Source organism: Mastacembelus armatus, chromosome 4 (assembly GCF_900324485.2).
Source record: "Mastacembelus armatus chromosome 4, fMasArm1.2, whole genome shotgun sequence".
NCBI lineage: Eukaryota > Metazoa > Chordata > Actinopteri > Synbranchiformes > Mastacembelidae > Mastacembelus > Mastacembelus armatus.
The window spans coordinates 3,824,406-3,844,690 of record NC_046636.1 but is presented as its reverse complement, the minus strand read 5'-3'; the positions used below and the strand labels follow the sequence as shown (position 1 = coordinate 3,844,690).

Genomic DNA, 20,285 nt, shown 5'->3' with positions numbered 1-20,285 from the left:
ATGGGAGTAAAGAAGGAGAAAAGAGGGGAGGTAGAGGGAAATGATGAGTGGATGGAATGCAGAGGAGAGAAAACAGGAGAGGATGAAATGCACAGTTCATCCTTTCATACTGAGAAGATATGGGAGTACTACTACTTTACCTGAAAATAAACCAAAATAAAAGTAAGTAAAAGTCTTTCTCAATGACAATTATAATAAAACTAACATTTAAATCCAATTATTCACATTTCATTAGGAAGGAAAGCCAAACCCATCTCTTTAATGGTTAGGGAAACACTGGCGCCCTGAGGTGGAGTGGTGGTCAGTGTTTGGAGTGACTCAGCGAGGTACTGTGCCAACTTGCTATGCTTCCTGAGTGCCAATGTGGCAAAGGAAGCCTTGGCCTGAAACACTTTAACAGGAAGTACAGAAAATTAGTTTAATTCTGTTCTACATATTTTTAAAAAGCAGGGGCAGCGCGGTAGATGAGTGGTTAGTGTTGCCTCACAGCGAGAAGGTCCTGGTTTTGCAACCCAGCCTTTCTGTGTGGAGTTTGCATGTTCTCCCTGTGCTTGTGTGGGTTTTCTCCAGGTACTCTGGTTTCCTCCCACAGTCCAAAAACATGTATGTCAGGTTGATTGGTGACTCTAAATTGCCCATAGGAGTGAGTGTGAGTGTGTGAGGTTGTTTGTCTCTATGTGGCCCTGTGATGGACTGGTGACCTGTCCAGGGTGTACCCCTGCCTTTCACCCAAAGAGAGCTGGGATAGGCTCCAGCAGATCCCTGTGACCCTGGTTAGGACTAAGCGGGTATAGATAATGGATGGATGGATATTTTTAAAAAGTAGTAATATATTGCTCTTTAGACTTTTCTGAAAATGTAGAATCATTTTTTATCTTGAGTGATTTATGTGCAGTGTTAATAATTCAGAATAATTCTGCATAAAACGTCTAGAAAAAATGTGGTGAATTGCCAGGGGAGAAAATGACACCGTGTTTTGCTTTGAGGTATTCTTCTTGAACTTTTATAAAGAGATATTCAGAGCAACCAAAATGAATCCATGTCCAGGAGCTGTGAGCTGTGTCAGATAATGACTAGTACAAATGGAAAGCCCAAAAGGGCGCATGTCAGTCAAAGATTGTAGTTCAGTTCTGCTGCCCCCTCAAATTACAGACCCTGCCAGTTTTTTGGGGGGCTCAGGTGATTCAGGAGATGATTACAGATTACACTACTGACTCACTACACAGCTTTCTGGAAATACCACCCTCACAAACACAAATGTGCCAGGAATTTTTACATGACTATGTGAAATAGTGCAGAGATTTTCTCAGCGGGAAAAAAAGCATCCAGCTAAAGCTGAAATTTATTATTGCCAGACAGTCCTTCCACATCCACTGAAGTCCAGGAGTAACTTCTATGATTGGTTTTGACATTCAGACTAATGGTCCCTGCTAACACTGACAGTTACTGTTACTGTTAATAGGCTAAAATTGTATTTATATAATGATTAGATCATCAATCCCAGTGCCTTATGGTCTTTATATTACACGGCTGATTAACCATCTGTTCAGAGGTTTGTTAGAAATATGACTTTTTGATTTTACTTTGACTCTGCCTTCTATTAGAAACTAGCTTCGGTGATTATTTGTGGACTTCATATATGATAAAAGAATTTAATTAAAAGTATGACCTTTCCACCTTAGATTATTTTACTTCAATCTGTTAAGGGGTACGGGGTAGATAAAATAAAATGAAAATAAAAAATAATAGTAAATTAGTGGCATTATTTTGTTTATTATTTCTCATCCCTTACATGTAAATCTCATGACCCCTTGTGGGGGTCCCAGCTCCTTGGATGGGAGTGGGAGCCACTAAAAGACTGGCAGTGATGCAAACTATTAATACAAACACCGGACCTGTCCGTACTTATCATCAATTGCGTTACAAAACTCAGGCCCACAGCACTGCAGTAGAAAGTCCAAGCAAAACCAGAAAATAACTGTTCAAGAGAGATTGCCAGCACTCAAATTTTAGTCTTTCATTTTTTATATTATTGTGTCACCTGCCTTACTGATGTTGCAGTGTGGCCAAATTTGAATAGATTTGAAAGAACTAATATTTTTTCAAACATGGTTGAATCAGCATGGGTGAAAAATACATAGCCAGAGCATTTATTCCATATTGATATGGACTAGTTTGAGCTAAATTCTTATTGGTTTGAGTGTGTGAACCTACTACCTTTTTTTTTTTTTTTTTGCTTTAGATGTCGATTTTGTTTGAATATTCCCTTTTTTATTTTTGTTTTTGTCTTTAGTAGAATGCATTTGCCATTTACCTCTTCTTAATATAGTAACATCTATAATGCAGAGTGGTAAAGGTTATAAAAACCCAAATCTTCCTCTGCTATCACAGGGATTTATGACCCTCATGTTTTTCAGTGGCTTTCACCATCTTAGCAAATTTTGTGTGAATAGCTCTAGATCAAAAGACCTACATGTATGTGGCAGTGTTTTTGTGTGGGTGTCTACATGAGTGTCCAATGTGGGCTCTCTGATCATCTTGGCTTTCATAGTGGCAGGATGGGCTCATTGTATTGTCTGAGGGGAAACACACACACACACACACACACGTCTGGGTGTTATCAACTCTAGACAATACAGATGAACAGGACAATAACAGGAGAGAGTGTTGTCCTGCGGGCCAGCCAACACACACATACACTCAACATGACCTCATACCTGATCTAATGACACAAGTAGAGCCCTTCTCCTTTTTTCCTCTGCTTCACTAGATGAAATATAATCGTTTTTGCCAACATTCCTCCCATATTTGAGAAGCTGTGTTATAAGAAGTACATTTTAAACTATAATGCTCAGTTGATTTATATTTTATGCAGCACTAAGTCTAAAGTGCACCTCAAGTTGGTCCAACAAGTCACAAACAGGCATTGATCACATTTCATTTCATCCCCTTGCTGCAAATAGTGACATTAGGTCACATCCATACCTTGTCTAAGTACCAGACTAATTGGTGATGTTGGTGTAAGTGGTCCCAAACAAAAAGACGTGGAGCATAAAATTTTGAGTTTGTGCAAGGAACACAGGAGGAGGAGAGGACGTGGAGGTGCAGGAGAGGGGACGAGGGGAGTTTTATTCTGTGTTGGGGGGGCAAGAGACAACTCGGCTGGAAAAAAAAAAAAACTTCTTCCAAGCACAGCAGAGCAGGAGGAGGGGCTGAGTTTTCACAAATCACTCCCCAGAGAAAGAAAGAGGAGGGCAGGGCTTGTGATTGTGCAGCACTACTTGTTGTTGCCTGCCTGAAGGAGTGAGTGTGTAGTCTTTGAGCCGGTCAGTCAGCCAGTTATTGAAACTATGAAAGGCAATACATTCACTAAAAGTATATAAAGCCAAAAGACAGATAAGAGCAAATATCACGAAGAGGAAAAAGGAAAAAAGTCTTTGTGACAGGTAGGAGTGAAATGTGTGTCAGTTCATTTGTGTTGATGTGATTATGCATGTTTATAGAGTAGCTCTGTGCAGGGATGTGTGATGTTTTACTCTGGCGGCTGTTTATTTTAATACACTCCCTGTCCCTGTGTCTTAGCTGTTCTTCTCTCCACTCATTTGGCTAAATTGTTTGCAGCTTGTAGTAAGTTAGATTTACTCCGGGACTTTTTGAGCAATACATTGCCTTCCCAAGGCACTGGGTGTAACTGTGGTTGCTGAAGTTGGTGATACTAACTGTGGAAATCCCAACAGGAAATAATTACATGAATTATGACAGATAAGACCAGTGGTATTTGTTTAATCAAGATTTCTTTTTCTAGTTTACTTGTGTTTTGACTAACTTTGCTCAGTAAAGTTGTGTATCTTGGATTTCCAATATATTAAAGTGTTTTACTGTGTAGATAAGTGATTCAATACAATTCTCTGCTTATGAGGTGTATTATAATAATTTTTTTTTTACAAGTAGTCATTATATGACATCAGTTGTTAAAACAGTAAATGTAAATACTTTATTAAAGGCTTCACTTTCTTGCTGACAGGTTGAGGGACTGCTTCTATGACTTTTGAGAACATGTCTTTAAACAGCAAGCTGCCAACAAGCTGATGACAGGCAGACGTGCATCTGTGTGTGTGCAGTGTTGATGTTTTGTGTGCTGTACAGATAAACACGCATGCAACAGACTGTTTCAGACATTAGTCATGGTCATGTGTGAAGCATGTCATGGAGCCGGTGAGAATTTACACAGAAATATGTCTGTGTTGGGTTCTTAGAGCTCAGCATTAACTATGAGATGGTCATGTGTTTCCAGTGGTCGTAGTGTTGCGTGTGTGCGTGTGTGTTATTTGCCTCAGTTGAGTTAGGTGGTTGGTATACCAGCCAGCCGTCAGCACTATGTGGTCTGTTGGTCTTAACACTGGCTGACTCACTGACTGACTAGTTGGGAAGTAAAGGCACATTTGTTCATGTATTTTACTTAAGTACAGCATTAACTAACTTGAACATCACCACTTTAAACTTAAGTATTTTTTTTTTATTTAAGTTGATTTTTTTGGGAAATAGACTTTTATTTGCATTGTTGCAAAAATACTGAGAAAAAGCAATACAGTTCTCATATCTGTATGCTAAATATGAAGCTAAGCATAAAGAAATGGAGAAATACAGCTAGGCTGGCTCTGACCCAATCTCTGCATACCTTTAAGTGCATTTGTTGAACCCTTACAAAAACAGAAAAGTAAAAACTACAAATTTGCTTTTACAGTTGATTTCATGGTGAAACTAACAAAAAAAGCCAGGGCAGCTGTTTTCACCTGCATCCATTCTTTACACTGCGTTAAGTTAACCATCTTCTGGCTTCATATATAGTCTACAGAGTTTTTTTCTCAGCTGACTGTTACTTGCTAACTTACCTGCTATCTTTAGTGTAGTTTAAACATAATTTTAAGTACTGCCCAAAGTTATATGTTTAAGGTATTTACAAGGACTTTGACCTTCTTATATACTACTTTTAAGTTAAAAAAATTTTTTAGATCAGCCACCATTTACAGCTCATTCACAATATCAGTGACTGTACAGAGACAACACATTTTCCTCGCGCTGTGTGAGAGACAGGCACACATAGATTCAGAATTAGTATATGGCAGATACTGCTGTGGGATTTGATAACCTCCTCATTAATATGTTGCACACATACACACACTGGCAGGCCCACACACTGAAGAGCGCAGTAGGACACCTCTCTCTCCTGCTATAACAAAGGCCGGCTCTAAACAGTGGTCATGTGACAGTTGTTCCCATTGTTCACTTCTGGCCAGGGGTGGTTTTGCTAATGCACTTGTGTGTTTGTGTGTGTGCGCATGCCATAGCAGGAAGACACTTTAAATCAGCCAGAGGAAACCCCTCATTCCCAAGCATGTTGATATTTGTGTTTGTCCTCCCTGTTGTGTGCATGTGTAATCAGAAATATTGTATTATATAAACCACAGATTCTGTGTTAAACACAGTAGGCCACAGTACTGAATTACATGGGACCTATTGTGACTTCTTAATGAGACCTGGTGGTCCTGGAAATGCCCAGTTTTTAAAACCACTACTTCAGTGGATTAACAACAAAGCTTTCTGCCTCCTGATTGAAGTGTAGGGTTGGCTAGAGGAACAAGGAGTGAGCTTAGCATCAAAACATGAAATTACATTGAATTTCATTTAATTGGAAAGTTGTGTCCTGAAACTTTGTGGGACAGAAAAGAAAGCTCAAGAGATAGTTGGTAAAAAGGCGGAAAGGAAGAGAGAAAAATATTTGTTTTATTGCTAGTAATCCTTTATAATGAGCAGCTTGCCGTCTAAATGTTTACTCTGCCATTTCCTCTTCCTGTTAATCTGCACTTGTTTCCCACCCATGGCCTTGTGTTTCTGTGTGTGTCTATGTATGTGTGTGCGATAGAGTTCCCAAACCAAGGCTTTCACTATGTTGCACTAGTCTCAGTTCAGAATATTTTGTCGTTTATACCATGGTCAAGGAAAACTCCTAGAATCAGGTGGAAACTAGGGGACGCTGTTGTTTCTTGATCTTTTACTCCACCATAAAATCCCATTTCATAATTTCTTTTAATGTTCATGGTGTCAGTTTTGATTTATGTGCCGTCCCAGAAGATGCATGGCAGGCTAAACAGCTGTATGTTCTTCAAGAAGCTGAGAACAACCTACCTGCCAAGTACACTGCATGTGTATATTTTTTATTTGGATGTAGTACAGCTATAAACCATCGAGCATTACATATGTATAAAATAAAATATGACTTTTGCTTTTTCATGCTTTGTGCCAAGTTACCAGTTAACTCAGTCCATAAATGAACTTTAGTGCACGAACATTTAAAAATACCTTCTTTTTACAAGAGGAAGTTGTTTTTTGTAAATGGTGATGACATGTGTGATAATGTCCCATTATAGAAAATAATGTAGGAAATGCCAGCACTCATTTGTGGGAGGAAAAAAAAAAACCTCAATTTTTACAAGAGTTGCAAAGACAAAGGCCAGAAAGAAGCTGAAGAAGTGAGAAAGAATAAGAGCTGACATCATGCTGGACAGAAGGAGAGACAGGGTGTGTGGAGGGGGGGCAGGCATGAGAGTGAAAGAGGAAGATGGATGAGTAGTGATAGAGTCAAAAGAGAGGAGTGATTGAAATAAGGCAGAAAAGTGGAATAGCGTGGTAGGAGTAGATGGAGCGAGGAGGGGTTAAAGGGGAAACGGAGAGGAGAGTAGATGAGAATTTTTTCACACTTTAACAGCATGTGGCAATGGCTTCCTGTAGCTCCTAGCATGAATAATTTATTTATACGATTAATTGACAAAGTTTTAATGTGCTTAAGTGCTGTGTGTCTGTGGTTCACTCAGTAAGAGTCTGTCCTTTCTCCTGTGTGGGAGGGGGCGTGTGTCTGGCAGATGGTCAGGGCCACACACACAAATACACATAAACACACAGCTGACCATCTTATAATAGGTCCTCCTCCTGTAGTCGTTCTGCCCCTCAGAGGAATCCATTCTCTGACCCAGCATGCCTTAGCAGGACTTTTACAGTCTCTGTCTGTGTCTATATAAGCATTACTTCACACTGGAAGTTTTGAATTGGCCAGCTGTTCCTTTCCCAAAACCTGTATTTGCATTTTTATTGACATTCATTGTAGCAAGCTGGTGACTCAGTGGTCTCCTGCTATAGCAGGGTTCAGTTCCATGTAGGATTCAATTCCAGGTTTCCTGTACTTGTCAAGCTCCATGGCCTATGAAGAGCCTATCAGATTTATTTATTTATTTAGCTCCTGGACAGTTAATGTGCTTTCTATATCTGTAGTCAGGTTGTGCTTTTGGAGCTGCAGAAACATTTTAGTGAAACTATCTACTTTGTCAAAATGCTCTCAACTCTTTGACAAAGGATATGAATATGCAGCTTGTAACACATTTTGATTTGATTATATTGTGTATCTTGCAGTATCATTTTATATTATCCAGTTGAAAATGTTAAGACTATTTTTATAGCTACAATCATCTAAAATGTTCATAAGTGTCTGCTTCCTTGCTGCATAATTTTAAAGAAATACTCCATTTGCTTTCTTCTTCATTCTTTCTTTCTTGTAACAGCTAGACTAGCTTCATGAAAAAAGTAACTTCTAATGTTTTCAAAGCTGTATTGTTTAAACACTGTATGTTTGTTTTTATCACTGAATATGCCAATAATAAGCTAGACATAGAGTATTAATCTGTTAGCTTGTGCTATTTCCTCACAAACAGCTGAATAGTAAGTTGCCAGATTTATACACTTTAAAAACTCTAATCAGAACCCATGTGATTATTGCTTGTGTTGATTGCTAATGAGATGTAACATGTAAACAAGGCAAAGTTGGTGCATTTTTCTTCTGTTGATGAGTATTAACTGTTTACCATTGCTACCAGTCTGTATACTATAGGCTAAACATTTTGATCTTTCTCCCTGTCTGCAAGACAATTAATCATTTCACAAAGTGTTGGATTATTAATTATAATCTTGTATTCCAATATATTTGGCATTTACATAGCTTTTGTTTTTGTAAAGGATGCTGGTAGATTCTATATGGCAATACCTTACTGCACAAGAATTTCAAGTATTACAGTGGCAGGACACACAGTTTACTCTGCAGTCTACTTTCTCTGATTATAATCAGGGTGTTCAAATTGAGACACAATAACAAACACATAGTTAGATAGTTATTCAGGTCAGATTGTTGTCTTTGATGAGATTAGCAGTAGGGAGGGTGTGTGGAATCTCCTACCTTTCAGTCTGCCGTGTCCGTCACCGATGGTATTTTCGTTTGTACAGTATGACTAACTGCTGCATGGTGAACGACTCAGAGCAGATGATAGCTCTCCAGTCATCATCATGCAGCAGGGGAATTTACCAAGACCCTGCCCAGTGTTTTCCATCACTTCCAACCTATCTGTCCTGATCATAGATTTATTTACATCTGCTTGTCTGTATGTCATAAGTTGTGTGGTGTTTTGTTTTTTTTGTTTTTTTATATGCTTTTCCCAAAGTTTGGGTAGAAGCTGTTTTAAAAGCTTTGCTGGAAGATAAACAATTTAAACATATTCTAATAGTGGAGTATGTTGAATAATAAAATACTGCCTTAAGCTGAGGTGGAGGATGTGACATATTTTGTCATGATTGCTGACAGGAAGCTGAAGTCAGCTTTCTGTCTAATCAAAATGTTATTGGCTTTGAGCCCAGCACCATGTCAAAACTTGCAGGGGTTAAAATTTCCAATTCAGCTTCGATCTTCTCTGTTTAAATCAGTAAAAATCATTGTAAATAGTTTTAGGATTAGATTTTAAAATTATGCTTCATCTCCAATGATAACATCTGACAATCTGACATCACTCACTGTAAAGCATTATTATCTACGTCAGGTAAGCAAGATTAACAATGTTTCTGTCAGTGTTTTCATTGAAACCATCTTGGATAAAAACATGTTGTTGAATGTGTCCTTGTAAAGTTGTTCCCTATACAGGGATTTATTTAATTTAAACAACAAATCCAGTATATCAGAAGATTTGTTATTATTACGTTTGAATTCTTTTAATTTAAAAAGCAAAAAACAGTACATTAGCCATTTAAACATGTTAAAATCACATTCCCTAGCTGAAACTACTGGTGTAATATTATGTAAAAGCATGTTTTATTTCCCAATAAGCAGTGTGTTAGTGTGTATTTCTGTATGCATGATGAAAAGGTAAATGACTGCTAACCTTGTGAGTATCTCAGAGAGGGCACTGGTTGCACTCATTCTCTTGTATCATGTACCATAATACTTCATGTCAATGAATGCTGCACAGTAGTGTGCTTGTGTGTTTCAGATCATCATCATATTTACAGCAGGTCAAATGTTTTACATCAATGTGTAGAATTTTACAGTTCAACTTTCTGTCTTCTATTACGGAACTGTCTGAGGTTATAACAAACCTGGAAAAACATTTGTTCTGTGAGGTTCACTTATCTTTCTTTGTCTTTACCACCTTAATAAAGAGTAAATCAAACATAATCTCTGTGTAAAAGTAGTTTAGATGTATGTACAAACTATTCTGTCAGAAATTCTTGTAAAAGAGATGATTGTGGACCCTCCTTTTGACTTTTTGTGTTTGTGTGTTTGTTTCTTTCCAGAGTTGAGGATGATGACAGAGGGGCGTTTTGCAAGTCTGCCCAGGTCTCTCCATGCACACCATACCCTGGGAGGAGGCACCACTCTCCCTGGAGTCCCCTCAACCTCAGTTGGTGTCTCCAGCAACAGCAGCTGCTCCTCCAGAAGGCTCCAGAGCTCCCTCACCTCCTCCATGGACCTACTCAGCTCCAGAACTGGGTGAGTTGGGTAGCAAAAGTGGCTCTCAGCTCAATAATGGTTTTCAAAGATTCCCGTCAGAATTATGCATCTGATGAGTTAAACGTGCCCACATACTGCATGCTGGTATTTTTTTTCACTGTTTTCTGTAATTCCACTTAGGTTTAGAAAATAAAAATAACAATTTGATTTTTAAGAAAAAGAAAATACTGTGAACAATCCTTATTTAAACCCACAGACCATAATTTAAACTCTGAAGGAAACCCCAAACTTACCTCAAAGTACTAAATAGTCAGACTAAATTAGAGGAAAATGTGTTTAAGATGGTAGAGAGAAAATCTGAATGCTGCTTACGAGGAAATTCTAAGGAAAAACAAAGTACGAAGTCTTGTTTATTTTTGAGATTTTCTCCATTCATTCTCTTTTCCCTTTCTCAGTCTCCCAGGGCAAGATGCTGGCCTGTCAGAGCTCCCTGCTGCTGCCTACCAGCCAGTTTCAATTCATGGTACTCTGCCTCGACGTAAGAGAGGGGGGGCCAATCTCAACCATGGGAAGTACACCTGGGACCCCCGAGCCAATCACACGCAGCCATTAGTTTGTGCGAACACATCACAAGTTCCTGGGCACGTCCATCAACCCATGATCTCTCCCGTGGTTCAAAATATCATTGATGACTTTCATGGTTACAGGTAAATACATGTACAAATGTGTATGTATCTGTTTCTATATTCGGATATTTTCGGTCTGTTTGGTTTTGTCAATCACTAACAAGCATATCCCTTCCCTGTGTTGATTTAGCCATGAAATAAATCATAATTTTGGTCATAGTTAAATAAGACTTCAGTTTTTCCTTGCTCTAATTAGATGGCTTTGAAAAAAGTTGATCCCTGCTTATATGGCAGTTTAAGCAGGTTAAGTTCACAATAGAGCTGAGTCATTATTTTCTAATTGTGAATATTTGTGAGCACAATATGATTTTTCTTTTATTATGAAGTGATTATATTTATATTTTGGCCTAACAAAACAAACCATTGTTAGATTTCATTTTGGGCTGTGGAAAATAAAATAACCAATTAACCAATCAAAAAAATCCGTATGATTCCACAGTAACAATCATTCCTAGCTTTACAGTCATTACACTGCAATGGATTGTAGTGACCCAAGATACAGCAAACAAGAAATGTAATAAATTCTTCTCAAAGAAACTTCTCAAATGTTTTTGCAGCCCAGTGAGCTTCCCTGATATTTATATATGCTCAGTGGGAGAGGTTTCTGCAAGCATTTAATACATTCTGAGTATGACATTTTAAATAAATCCGAGGTTTTGTAAAATGAATAGTGAAGGAGTATAATCAGTGAGTATTTTATATTTGAATGATGTGATGAATTAAACACCAGACTCACTGGTGTGTGGAGTAAAAACTTACTAAAATTGTTCCTCCTTAAAGTGAAGAAAGAGAGTTGGGAGTTGGATGGAGAAAGGGGTTGTTGTAAGAGAGAGCCCAGAGGGGCTGTAGCAGTCAGCTCAACTTCAGAGAGAACACACACAAAGTCACACACCTCATCTTTCATCATTTCTCTCATCTTTCTATCTTTAGTGTAGAGTTACAACAGACTGTATCTGATGTAGCCAACTTTGTGTGTGTGTGTGTGTGTGTCTGTCTATGGGTGCTTGTGTAGCCCCCAGCAGTTGGGTTACCTTTGTAGGTCTGGGTGTGGCAGGACAGATCACAGGTTACTGTGAACTCTTTGTCTGCTCTCTCTGTTTTTCAATGCTGGATACATTTCATATACTGCTGACACACAGCAGCACAATTTGTCAGGTCAAATTCAGCCTGTGCAGGTGCTTAAATAGCTGCTACCATCAAACCCCTGCTCTCTTTTCATGGACTTTATAGGTATTGTTTCCCTGATTTTACTTTTGAAATGTCGACTGAATAGGAACAGACTTAAGTTGTATTTCTAATCCCTAGTTTGTGTTCCAGTCAATTCTTTAATAATGCATCAGCTGCACCTAAATGTTTGTTTCCATTGTTTTATAATTTCATATCAGCAGATATTTGGGTAAGAATATTTAAACTGAAACACAGATAATAATGCAATTCCAGTCAGTTCACAGTTTAGTTTCCACAGTTTAGTTTCCTATAATATGATAAGGGAGTGGATCTGTAAGGTATGTAATCGCTGGTCACTTGGTCTTGACTTTCCATTGCTCATGCTGTCAGCTGACCTTTGGCCCCTGACCTTATGTTGCACAACTCCTTATTGGTCAGTTTTTCTTTGTGTTAACCTCTGTGAGCAACTCAACTCAATAGACCACCAGGAGAGGAGGGGAAGTCAGAGGGAAGCAGCAAAAAGAATGGCGTAGGGCAAAGGAGAAGGATAAGAAAGGGTTGGAAAGGTGCTAGTGACAGACTGTTGACACAGGCAACTTTTCCCTTTGTCAGTAATTTAAAGGAATAGTTTGGGATTTTTCAAGTTGGCCTTAAAATTATGTTGATGTATCTTTATGTACATGAGAGTAGGTCTTATTCTGCTCTAAGTACTTTCCATGGAGCAAAGAGTGGCACGTTTTTCTTAAATACATGACATAAGTTTCACCTCAGATGAACTTTGAAATGAGTTTTTGTACAGAATGAACGTTGCGCAGTTTGTCCCTCTTCGCCTACATCATTGTGATGTTCAGGTGGAAAACAGTAGAAGTAGCAGCAAATAAAATCTATTCTCATTCTTATCATTCTTAGTTTGTAGTGAGTCAGAGCTTTACTGTGGAAAAACACTGACCTCTATAGGGTGCCTGTAAGCCCCACACCTTGCTCTTTCCATTGCAGTCTCTCTCTCTCTCTCTCTCTCTCTCTCTCTCTCTCTCTCTCTCTCTCTCTCTCTCTCTCTCTCTCCCTCTCCCCTACTCTCTATCACACACATAAATATAGTGAAATCCCCAAACTGAAGCCAGTTGTGGTTGTGCTGACTATTGTGTGGTGAAGCCAAAGAACAACAGTCACCAGAAAAAGACTGCGGCGAGTGCTGCCTTCTTCTGCCCTCCATACTTCTTGTTTTTTTTTTTTTTTTGTCCTCTGTATGGCTTCCATTCTTTGTCTTCATTTCTTTGCATCTGACTGTGTTGCAGGTCAGTATCGTGGTTGTAGAAGCACAAAGGGCCTATGTTGCTGTTTCAGCAACATGGGCAGAAAATGGCAAAGTTAGCTGTGGTCAACTTGTGTAGTCTGGAATGCCTGGCCCTGGAAATCTCGCATCGACCACACTGTGTTTCTTTTAGTGCCGCAGTCAGATTTACTAAACGTTTGAGACCACAGATACTTCCTTCATTCATTTCTTCATTCTCCTTCTCATAATCTTTTCTCTACTTCACCTTCAGAATTGATGTTTTACAGTAAGTGGATAAGCTATTACTGCTCACTGAAAAAAACATTTTTATCATTCTTTTTCAGACACATCAATCAATGCAGTCAAAATGCCTTATCCATATATATGTAGCATCTCATATGTAGGCCAATTAACCATGGTGTGCATTTTACAGCAGAATTTATATGAATTCATGAATATGATATATATATATATATATATATATATATATATATATATATATATATATTGACTTTGTTTAAATTGTAGTGAAATTGTCTACTAAATTAAGATTATACATTAGTAAAACCAGTCAAGAACAGCTGATGTGCATTTTGTTGTGAGAATAAGATTCATGGGGATGTCAGAATGTGTTGGATTAGGGATCTGTGGGCCTCAAACAGAGTAACTTGCCATATACTGCATTTATTGGTTTTACTAATTTCATTCTGCAGTAACTGTAGGGGCAGGGGAAACCTGAGGACTCCACCTTCTACAAATCATGACTATACATTGTTGTGAATCAAGGCTTCTGTTTAGTTACATAACTCAATCCTGCTTATTGTTTGGGCCATATTTAAACTGAGAGAGCTTATAGCTAAACATCTTAAGTTCGGTAAGTAATGGACTGTGCTAATATTCCCGTGGGAACGCTAGTATAGGCTTAAGGGATTTAAACTACCAACCTTGTTAACATAGCTGGAGATTTCAGCTAATTACCTCTTTCACTGAGCCCCTGGCTGTAAGCCTCCTGTAGAGAAGCTCCGGCAATACACTGAAGTACAACATTCAGGACAAAGAGCACACTGAAAATAATGGCGTGGCATATTTTGCATGGAACATAATATAAGTATCTCAAAATAAAAATACTAAAGTATAATTCCAAAAAGATTGACATGCAGATTGCAAATGGCGAGCTGGTTTCTGATGTGGTTGTGAACAGTTTTTAGATGGATGAGGGATTCTAAGAAAAATGCAAAAAAGCATTAAAAATGCTGCTGGTGCTTTTTCTGTGTGTGCTGTAACCTCTCTGTGAATTCGTCAGTGGACTCAGAAAGTTAGGCGTGTGGCTGCGATGTGTGTTATGTTGGGGGTGGAGAGAGAAAGAGTGAGCGAGGCCAAGTCAGGCAGGCAGTGAGCGAACATGTTTACCACTGACTGAGAGAAAGAGTGAGAGACGCACACAGAAAAAGGGAGAAAGCAGTGTTAAAGAAGTTCAGTGTGAGGTGTGGTTTTAACCAGGGAGGGGAACCCCCTTTTCAAGTGTGGCCTACTGTGTTTGGGATTGATCTTTCTGCACAGCTGTACTTTCCTAGTCTAGAATATGGCTTGTTTGGACACTTGTTGGGATCGGTGAAATTTATTTTAAAGTGCCACATCTTCATTGAATCATATCATCTGTTAAAGGAGCTGAACAGTGTTCAAACTACATCAGCATCAGCACCAGCTGGGACCCACTTGGATCCAAACAGCTCAGCAGTATTTGTAGAAGGAACTTGTGAGCAACCAAAGCGTAATTGTTTAGTGACTCTTTGATTGTGGAAGTGAATATCAGCACCAAGGACGCAGCAGGTTGGTCCCAGTAACAAGATGTATTCTCTAAACCGGACCTTGTCTCTGTCTGTGTTCCCCAGGGAGCCTGCCACAGGCCTGGACGCCACAGTGGACTATGTTAAGGTAGGACAATAAATATTGTGGTACCTATTGTATTTGTAACTCTAGGAACAACCCAAAATGTCCTGTTATATGTGTAATATGTTATAATATTCTGCTTGTGGTACTGTATGATGAAAGACAGATGTTTCACAGAATGAACAGTTTTTTCTTTTCTTCTTACTGTGTACGTAACATGGTTTATCCACATAGCTGCAACTGATTTAGTAAGTTAACACCATTCTAAGGACTTATTTTACAGCAGTAGAAGAGACGCAAAACATACAAAAGGAAACTGAAATGGATAAGAGATGTGTAAGTTTGAATTTGGTTTAGTACGCGACGTAAGATAAGATAAGTGAAGATATAAATTATTTGGGTCCATAGAGAAATTGTTTTGACTGTGATACAGTATCATCCCTAACAACCATATGGAACCAGGTCCGCAGCTGTGCAGCGCCACGTTGTGCTGTGGGTGCACATAAGCTCACTTCTTATTGTAGTCGAAAAATAATAGAACTAGTAATACTACTCATTTACAATATCTCAAACTCTCTGCCCTGTTGTAGAAATACTGCAAGAGCAAACACTTTGTCAGGTGACATGCAGGTTAAGACGTAACGTAAAATCATCAGGAATTGCTATTTCAGTGACAGACACTGGCTGTGAAAAACCATTCAGTTGTTTCTGCAGGTCTTAAAAGCAAACATCACTCATACGATAAATTAATCTAATTACCTCTGGATTACAAGGATAACATGCACTAAATCATAGAGACTGTGTGGCAGCTGTCAGACTGCTGCAAATCATATTCACACACTCACCACCTGAGTCCCAGCTTTCCTCGGTCAGACGGAGGTGTTGACTTGGAGCTGAGATTCTGTTATCACAACCTCAAGTCTTCGTGCTATTTACTTCATATTTAATAAGACAGTGCCTGATTTACAGCATCATTTAGTTAATTTCAAGCGCGTTCTTGTCAAGTTCTTGTGCTCTATTGTTAAAACAAGATTGAGCAGTGACTGAGGTAAGAATGTTGGCTTACTGTGGTAATTGGAAAGATAAAAAAGATAAAAAGTTGGAAAAAGATCTGTTTATGTAAACACCATATTTACAACATGGTCATCATTTAATCCTTTGGTTACAGACAGTGTTTCAGATAGTACTGGTTTAGTGCTGCTAGTGAAAGGATAACCCATCTTACTTATATGGTGAAGGCATATACTGCAAAAACACCTTATCCTGGTGTGTAAAGTTTGTTCTGAACCTTCTAAACTGGATAAAACATCTTCACAAAACTCAAACGATATGATTTTGTTTTTCATATGATTTTATTATATGACCTGTGATTGAAGCCTCCTTCGGTTAATCAGTAAAGACGAAATCATAATGCAAATTGAATTTATCAGTATCTTTTTAAATATCACATTATTAGATTATTTAATGGTATTCACATTTACATTAACTAAATTTCACTGTAAAACAGACTACTAGTTAATTAGACGTGACTTCTCGTTTTTTTTTTCCAGTTTTCTGTCTTAAACTGATCTTTTCTCTTCTCCATCTCCTAACTATCTATCTGTCTCTCTCCACCCATCCTCTTTTCCTCATCTATTAGTTCTGATGTTTGGATGCTGACACCTCAGTGTGAAAAGCAAACTCAGTCCTTCTCACAAGGGCAATGCACACACACACACATTCAGACCTGCATGAACATACACATAAACAGTGTTTGTGTGTATTTCTTTGGTCAAATTAGGGTTGTAAGCAAGTGTCAACAGTGTGTGTGCTGGCTGCACATGGAGCTGCTGTAGCCGAGTATAAAATATGTGTGTAATTGTAGCTGTCAGCTCTGGTACTCCAGGTGTGTTTGCATTTCCACTGTGGATGAAAACACACACGTACATGCAGAGACTGTGAGAGTGCTGTGTGTTATATCCTGTGCTGAAAGGTCAAAAGTGCATTAATGTTATCAGTGCAGTTAACCTTGCATTGTCTAGGGCAGCCAGGTCGACTGTGGTACAGTACAAGTGTGTAGGATGGAAGTGTCTGTAGAGCGCAGTTGAATTAAGATTCTCCTCTCATCTTTGACTGCAGGCCAGTTTTTCTCATTATGGACTGTCTTTCAATGTCATGTCATTTCCAGAGATGTTTGCCGTCAAGACAGATGTATACTATGTTGACTAGACATAATCAAGAAACCCATATTAGAGATTTCTGCATTACTGAAGGTGAGAAGAAAGTTGGTTATTGTGTGAGCAAGTATGGAGAAATTGATTGTTGCAGCTCTGTTACTGGGTGATATTAATATGATATCCGTTGATTGAATAGCATATATTACAATGAACACAACACCTTGTTTTCCAGCAGGTGGCAGTATAGTGCATCATAGTTTCCTTGTTTGACTAGTCGGCTGCAAAAGACAGAAAGAGACTATTCTTTTGATTCTCTGTGGTTCAGAATGAACAGATCTTCTTTCAACAGCTTTCTATTAAAGAATCTCCCTTTTCTGCTCTTTCTCTTTCAGTCCCACTCTGTCTTTGAGCTGAGAACATCAGGTTGCTCTACACCCTCATGGGAGCTTTCATACACAATAACGCTCTGTGTATGTATATGTATAAATATGTCTGTGTGTGGTCTCGGGTTGCAGTAGCCTTCAGTTTTCAAAGTGGAAAACAATAGTATAATAGCTGGGTGTTTAGTAATATAAAGAACAGCAATTATTTAAAGTTGGTTAACACAGGTGTTTTATTAAGTTAAGTCTTACCTTGATTTGTCTACAACCATAAACAGTGTCTTAAAATCTTAGAAGGTGCACTCTGGTACACTCCAGTGGTCAGATTAATGTACTACAATATAAAAACCATCAATCCTAGAACTGAAAAGGGACCAGCAGTCTGTCACCCAGTTAGCAGTGTGATCATCACACCAGTCTGTCAGCAAGCTGCCATGAGTTCAAACAGCCAACCATCTGGTCACCCTGCCAGCCAACTGTTCAGCTCTGCCAACCAGCATGTGGGTGTCAGTCTGTCCGTCAATAGGGTGGACAGCCAGTCAGTGAGTCAGTTTGTTATCCTATAAGCATAAAGGCAGCTTGCCAGCAGCCCAGCAGATAGTTACAGGAGGTGAACAGTGATACCCCCCTTTGTTAGACTCTGGGGAAACCCCCTTTGCTCTGCTCCACTCTACTTTTTTTAGTGTGACTGAAAGTTCTGAAAAGATTTAGTCAGATTTATTATAATCATACATAATACACACAGACAGAGTAACAAAAAGACAGGAACAAGAAAAGTGTCCTTAAATCCTATTCAATGTTTTATATCCTGAGTTCAGTAGAAGTACTGAACGGCTTCTGACCCTTTTTCAAGAATCTAAGTCCTGTTCCTAAATGAGTTGTTTTTCATTATTGGATCAATTACTCCTTTTAGAAAAGACTTTATCTAATCATCAATATTTAATCTGGGTCAGACTTTAGAGATTATGACTCACAGTGTACACTATGTTTTACACATATCTCATGAGTCATTATCTATACACAAGGTTAAATTGAATTCAGTTCTAATTATTATCTCTCGTCTTTTCATGTGAACATTTCTTACCACAGTATAAAAAAAGCTTCGGCAGCAGAACCTGAAACCACAGCTGAGCTGTGTGCTTTGTAATGCTCAATTTAGTCTGTACTAAATGATGAAAATTAGTAAGAATTGTAACCATACCTCTCCACTACTTCAGTCAGCTTACTTTTTTCAGTCACATGAAATGTATTGTACCCACTGGCTGTACGCATTTTTATTGACGTTATGAGGGTGCATACAGTGTAGGGATCACGTTGCACCAATCAATGAGACAGTCTAAGATCACAGTCCATTACTGATCGATGACCTATCATAAACACAAACATCTGTGACTCACAAGACTACGCTAATCTAAACCTAAACCTAAACCTCACTTCACCCTAACTTTAAATCAAGTTATTACTGTAAAATTCAATGATTTTCATGTTGGGAACATCTGGTCACACCAGTGTCACTGACGTTAATTCTCAGCTATTGGAGCGTGATGAATGCTGCCCAACTGATGCAGAAAGACAGGGATGAGATCATGAGGCTTGATATCATCCCATTTATTGACTAAACAAAGTGCCATTCCTGTCACCCAAAGCATCATCCAGTGTTAGCAAATGAGATGATGTATGGAAAGCCCTGGCATTGTACAGTATGTATTTCAGTATGTTGTAACATTATTAAATAGAGTTTCAAAGCATGGTATGAAGACTGTATAGTTATAGTGTTTATGGATAGTGTTATAGATGCAATTTGATGTAAAATCAAATACTGTGAAATAGGGAGGAATAATTCCAGGTGTTCCTGATCATCATAGCGTACCTAGCTAATATGTAAGTTTACATCTCTACTGATTTTCCATGTAAAGCCAGTTTAAGATTAGTACTGCTAACTCTGTCAAAGCAGCTGTGGCTCAATGAGCGTTGTCAAACCAGAGAAAAAAAAACTAATTTTGGTGCAGATTTAGAGACTACAAATCTGCAGCTGAAAGCCGTTACACACTCTTACTTCAAACACACGAGCATTTACCAGACAGCGAGGATCTAACAAGAAGATGCTAGTTGTTGCATATCTGTAGTTTTGAGCATTACTGCATTTGTGAAAGAGTTGGACTTAAACTTCGAATCATTTCTTTGGTCTCACCCCCACATTTAAAAAAAAAAAATATGTATATCAATAATACAACTACATAATACAACTTCACCGTCTCTTATTAGCAAAAATTACAATATTTCACCCCCATTTTGTCACCTTACCAGCTGAAGTTACTGAAACTACTCTGTTCTCCTCACTCCATTTGACAGGAACAACAAACAGATAGAAATAGATGACATAGAACCTCAGCATTCAGATTTCTGTCCCTTGTTTTTCCAAAGCATTCCCAGAGCGACGGCAGTGTGTATTTTAAGGTGGACTTTAGCCTAGCTGGTGATTTGGGGCTACTGTGGTTGGCAGTAGTGTGTGTGTGTTGCTGTGTGGTGCCCCGGGGAATGTTCTACATGCATTTCCTTCGAGGATCCTAAGAGAGTTCACATTGTAATTTGTGGCTCTGTTTCCTGCAGTAGAATGTTCCTTTAACTGCTGCTGGGGTGTCACGCTTACTGTGTATTTGTTGATCTATGTGTTGTATTGTGCCAGTACTGCAAACCAATGCTTGTTTTAGTCCTTTTCTGTGTCTTGACATGCACGCTGCAATATGCTTTTTTACATGCCGTCTGTGTGTCTGTGCGTCTGTGTGTCTGTGTGTCTGTGTGTATTGGTGGGAAAGCTATGCCACTTAATTTGTGTGCTGGGGTAATTGCTCAGCAGTCATTAAGTAACACAAATGGCCGGCTATTTATCAGCGTCACTGTGCAGGACAC

General features: G+C 38.7%; 1 protein-coding gene across 4 annotated transcripts in view; it reads left to right on the top strand.

Annotated features, from left to right (window-relative positions):
- The window catches only part of LOC113139694 (breast cancer anti-estrogen resistance protein 3-like), a 57,244-nt gene that overhangs the window by 15,543 nt on the left and 21,416 nt on the right, over positions 1 to 20,285 (top strand). For 3 of the 4 annotated variants that reach the window (XM_026323089.1, XM_026323090.1, XM_026323092.1), the window contains 3 exons: positions 9,667 to 9,862; positions 10,279 to 10,530; positions 14,842 to 14,884. In XM_026323089.1, coding sequence (XP_026178874.1) covers positions 9,667 to 9,862; positions 10,279 to 10,530; positions 14,842 to 14,884 — 491 coding nt within the window. Of the gene's footprint in view, positions 1 to 3,295; positions 3,447 to 9,666; positions 9,863 to 10,278; positions 10,531 to 14,841; positions 14,885 to 20,285 lie in introns of those variants that run through there. The other variant, XM_026323091.1, reaches the window with a different exon arrangement.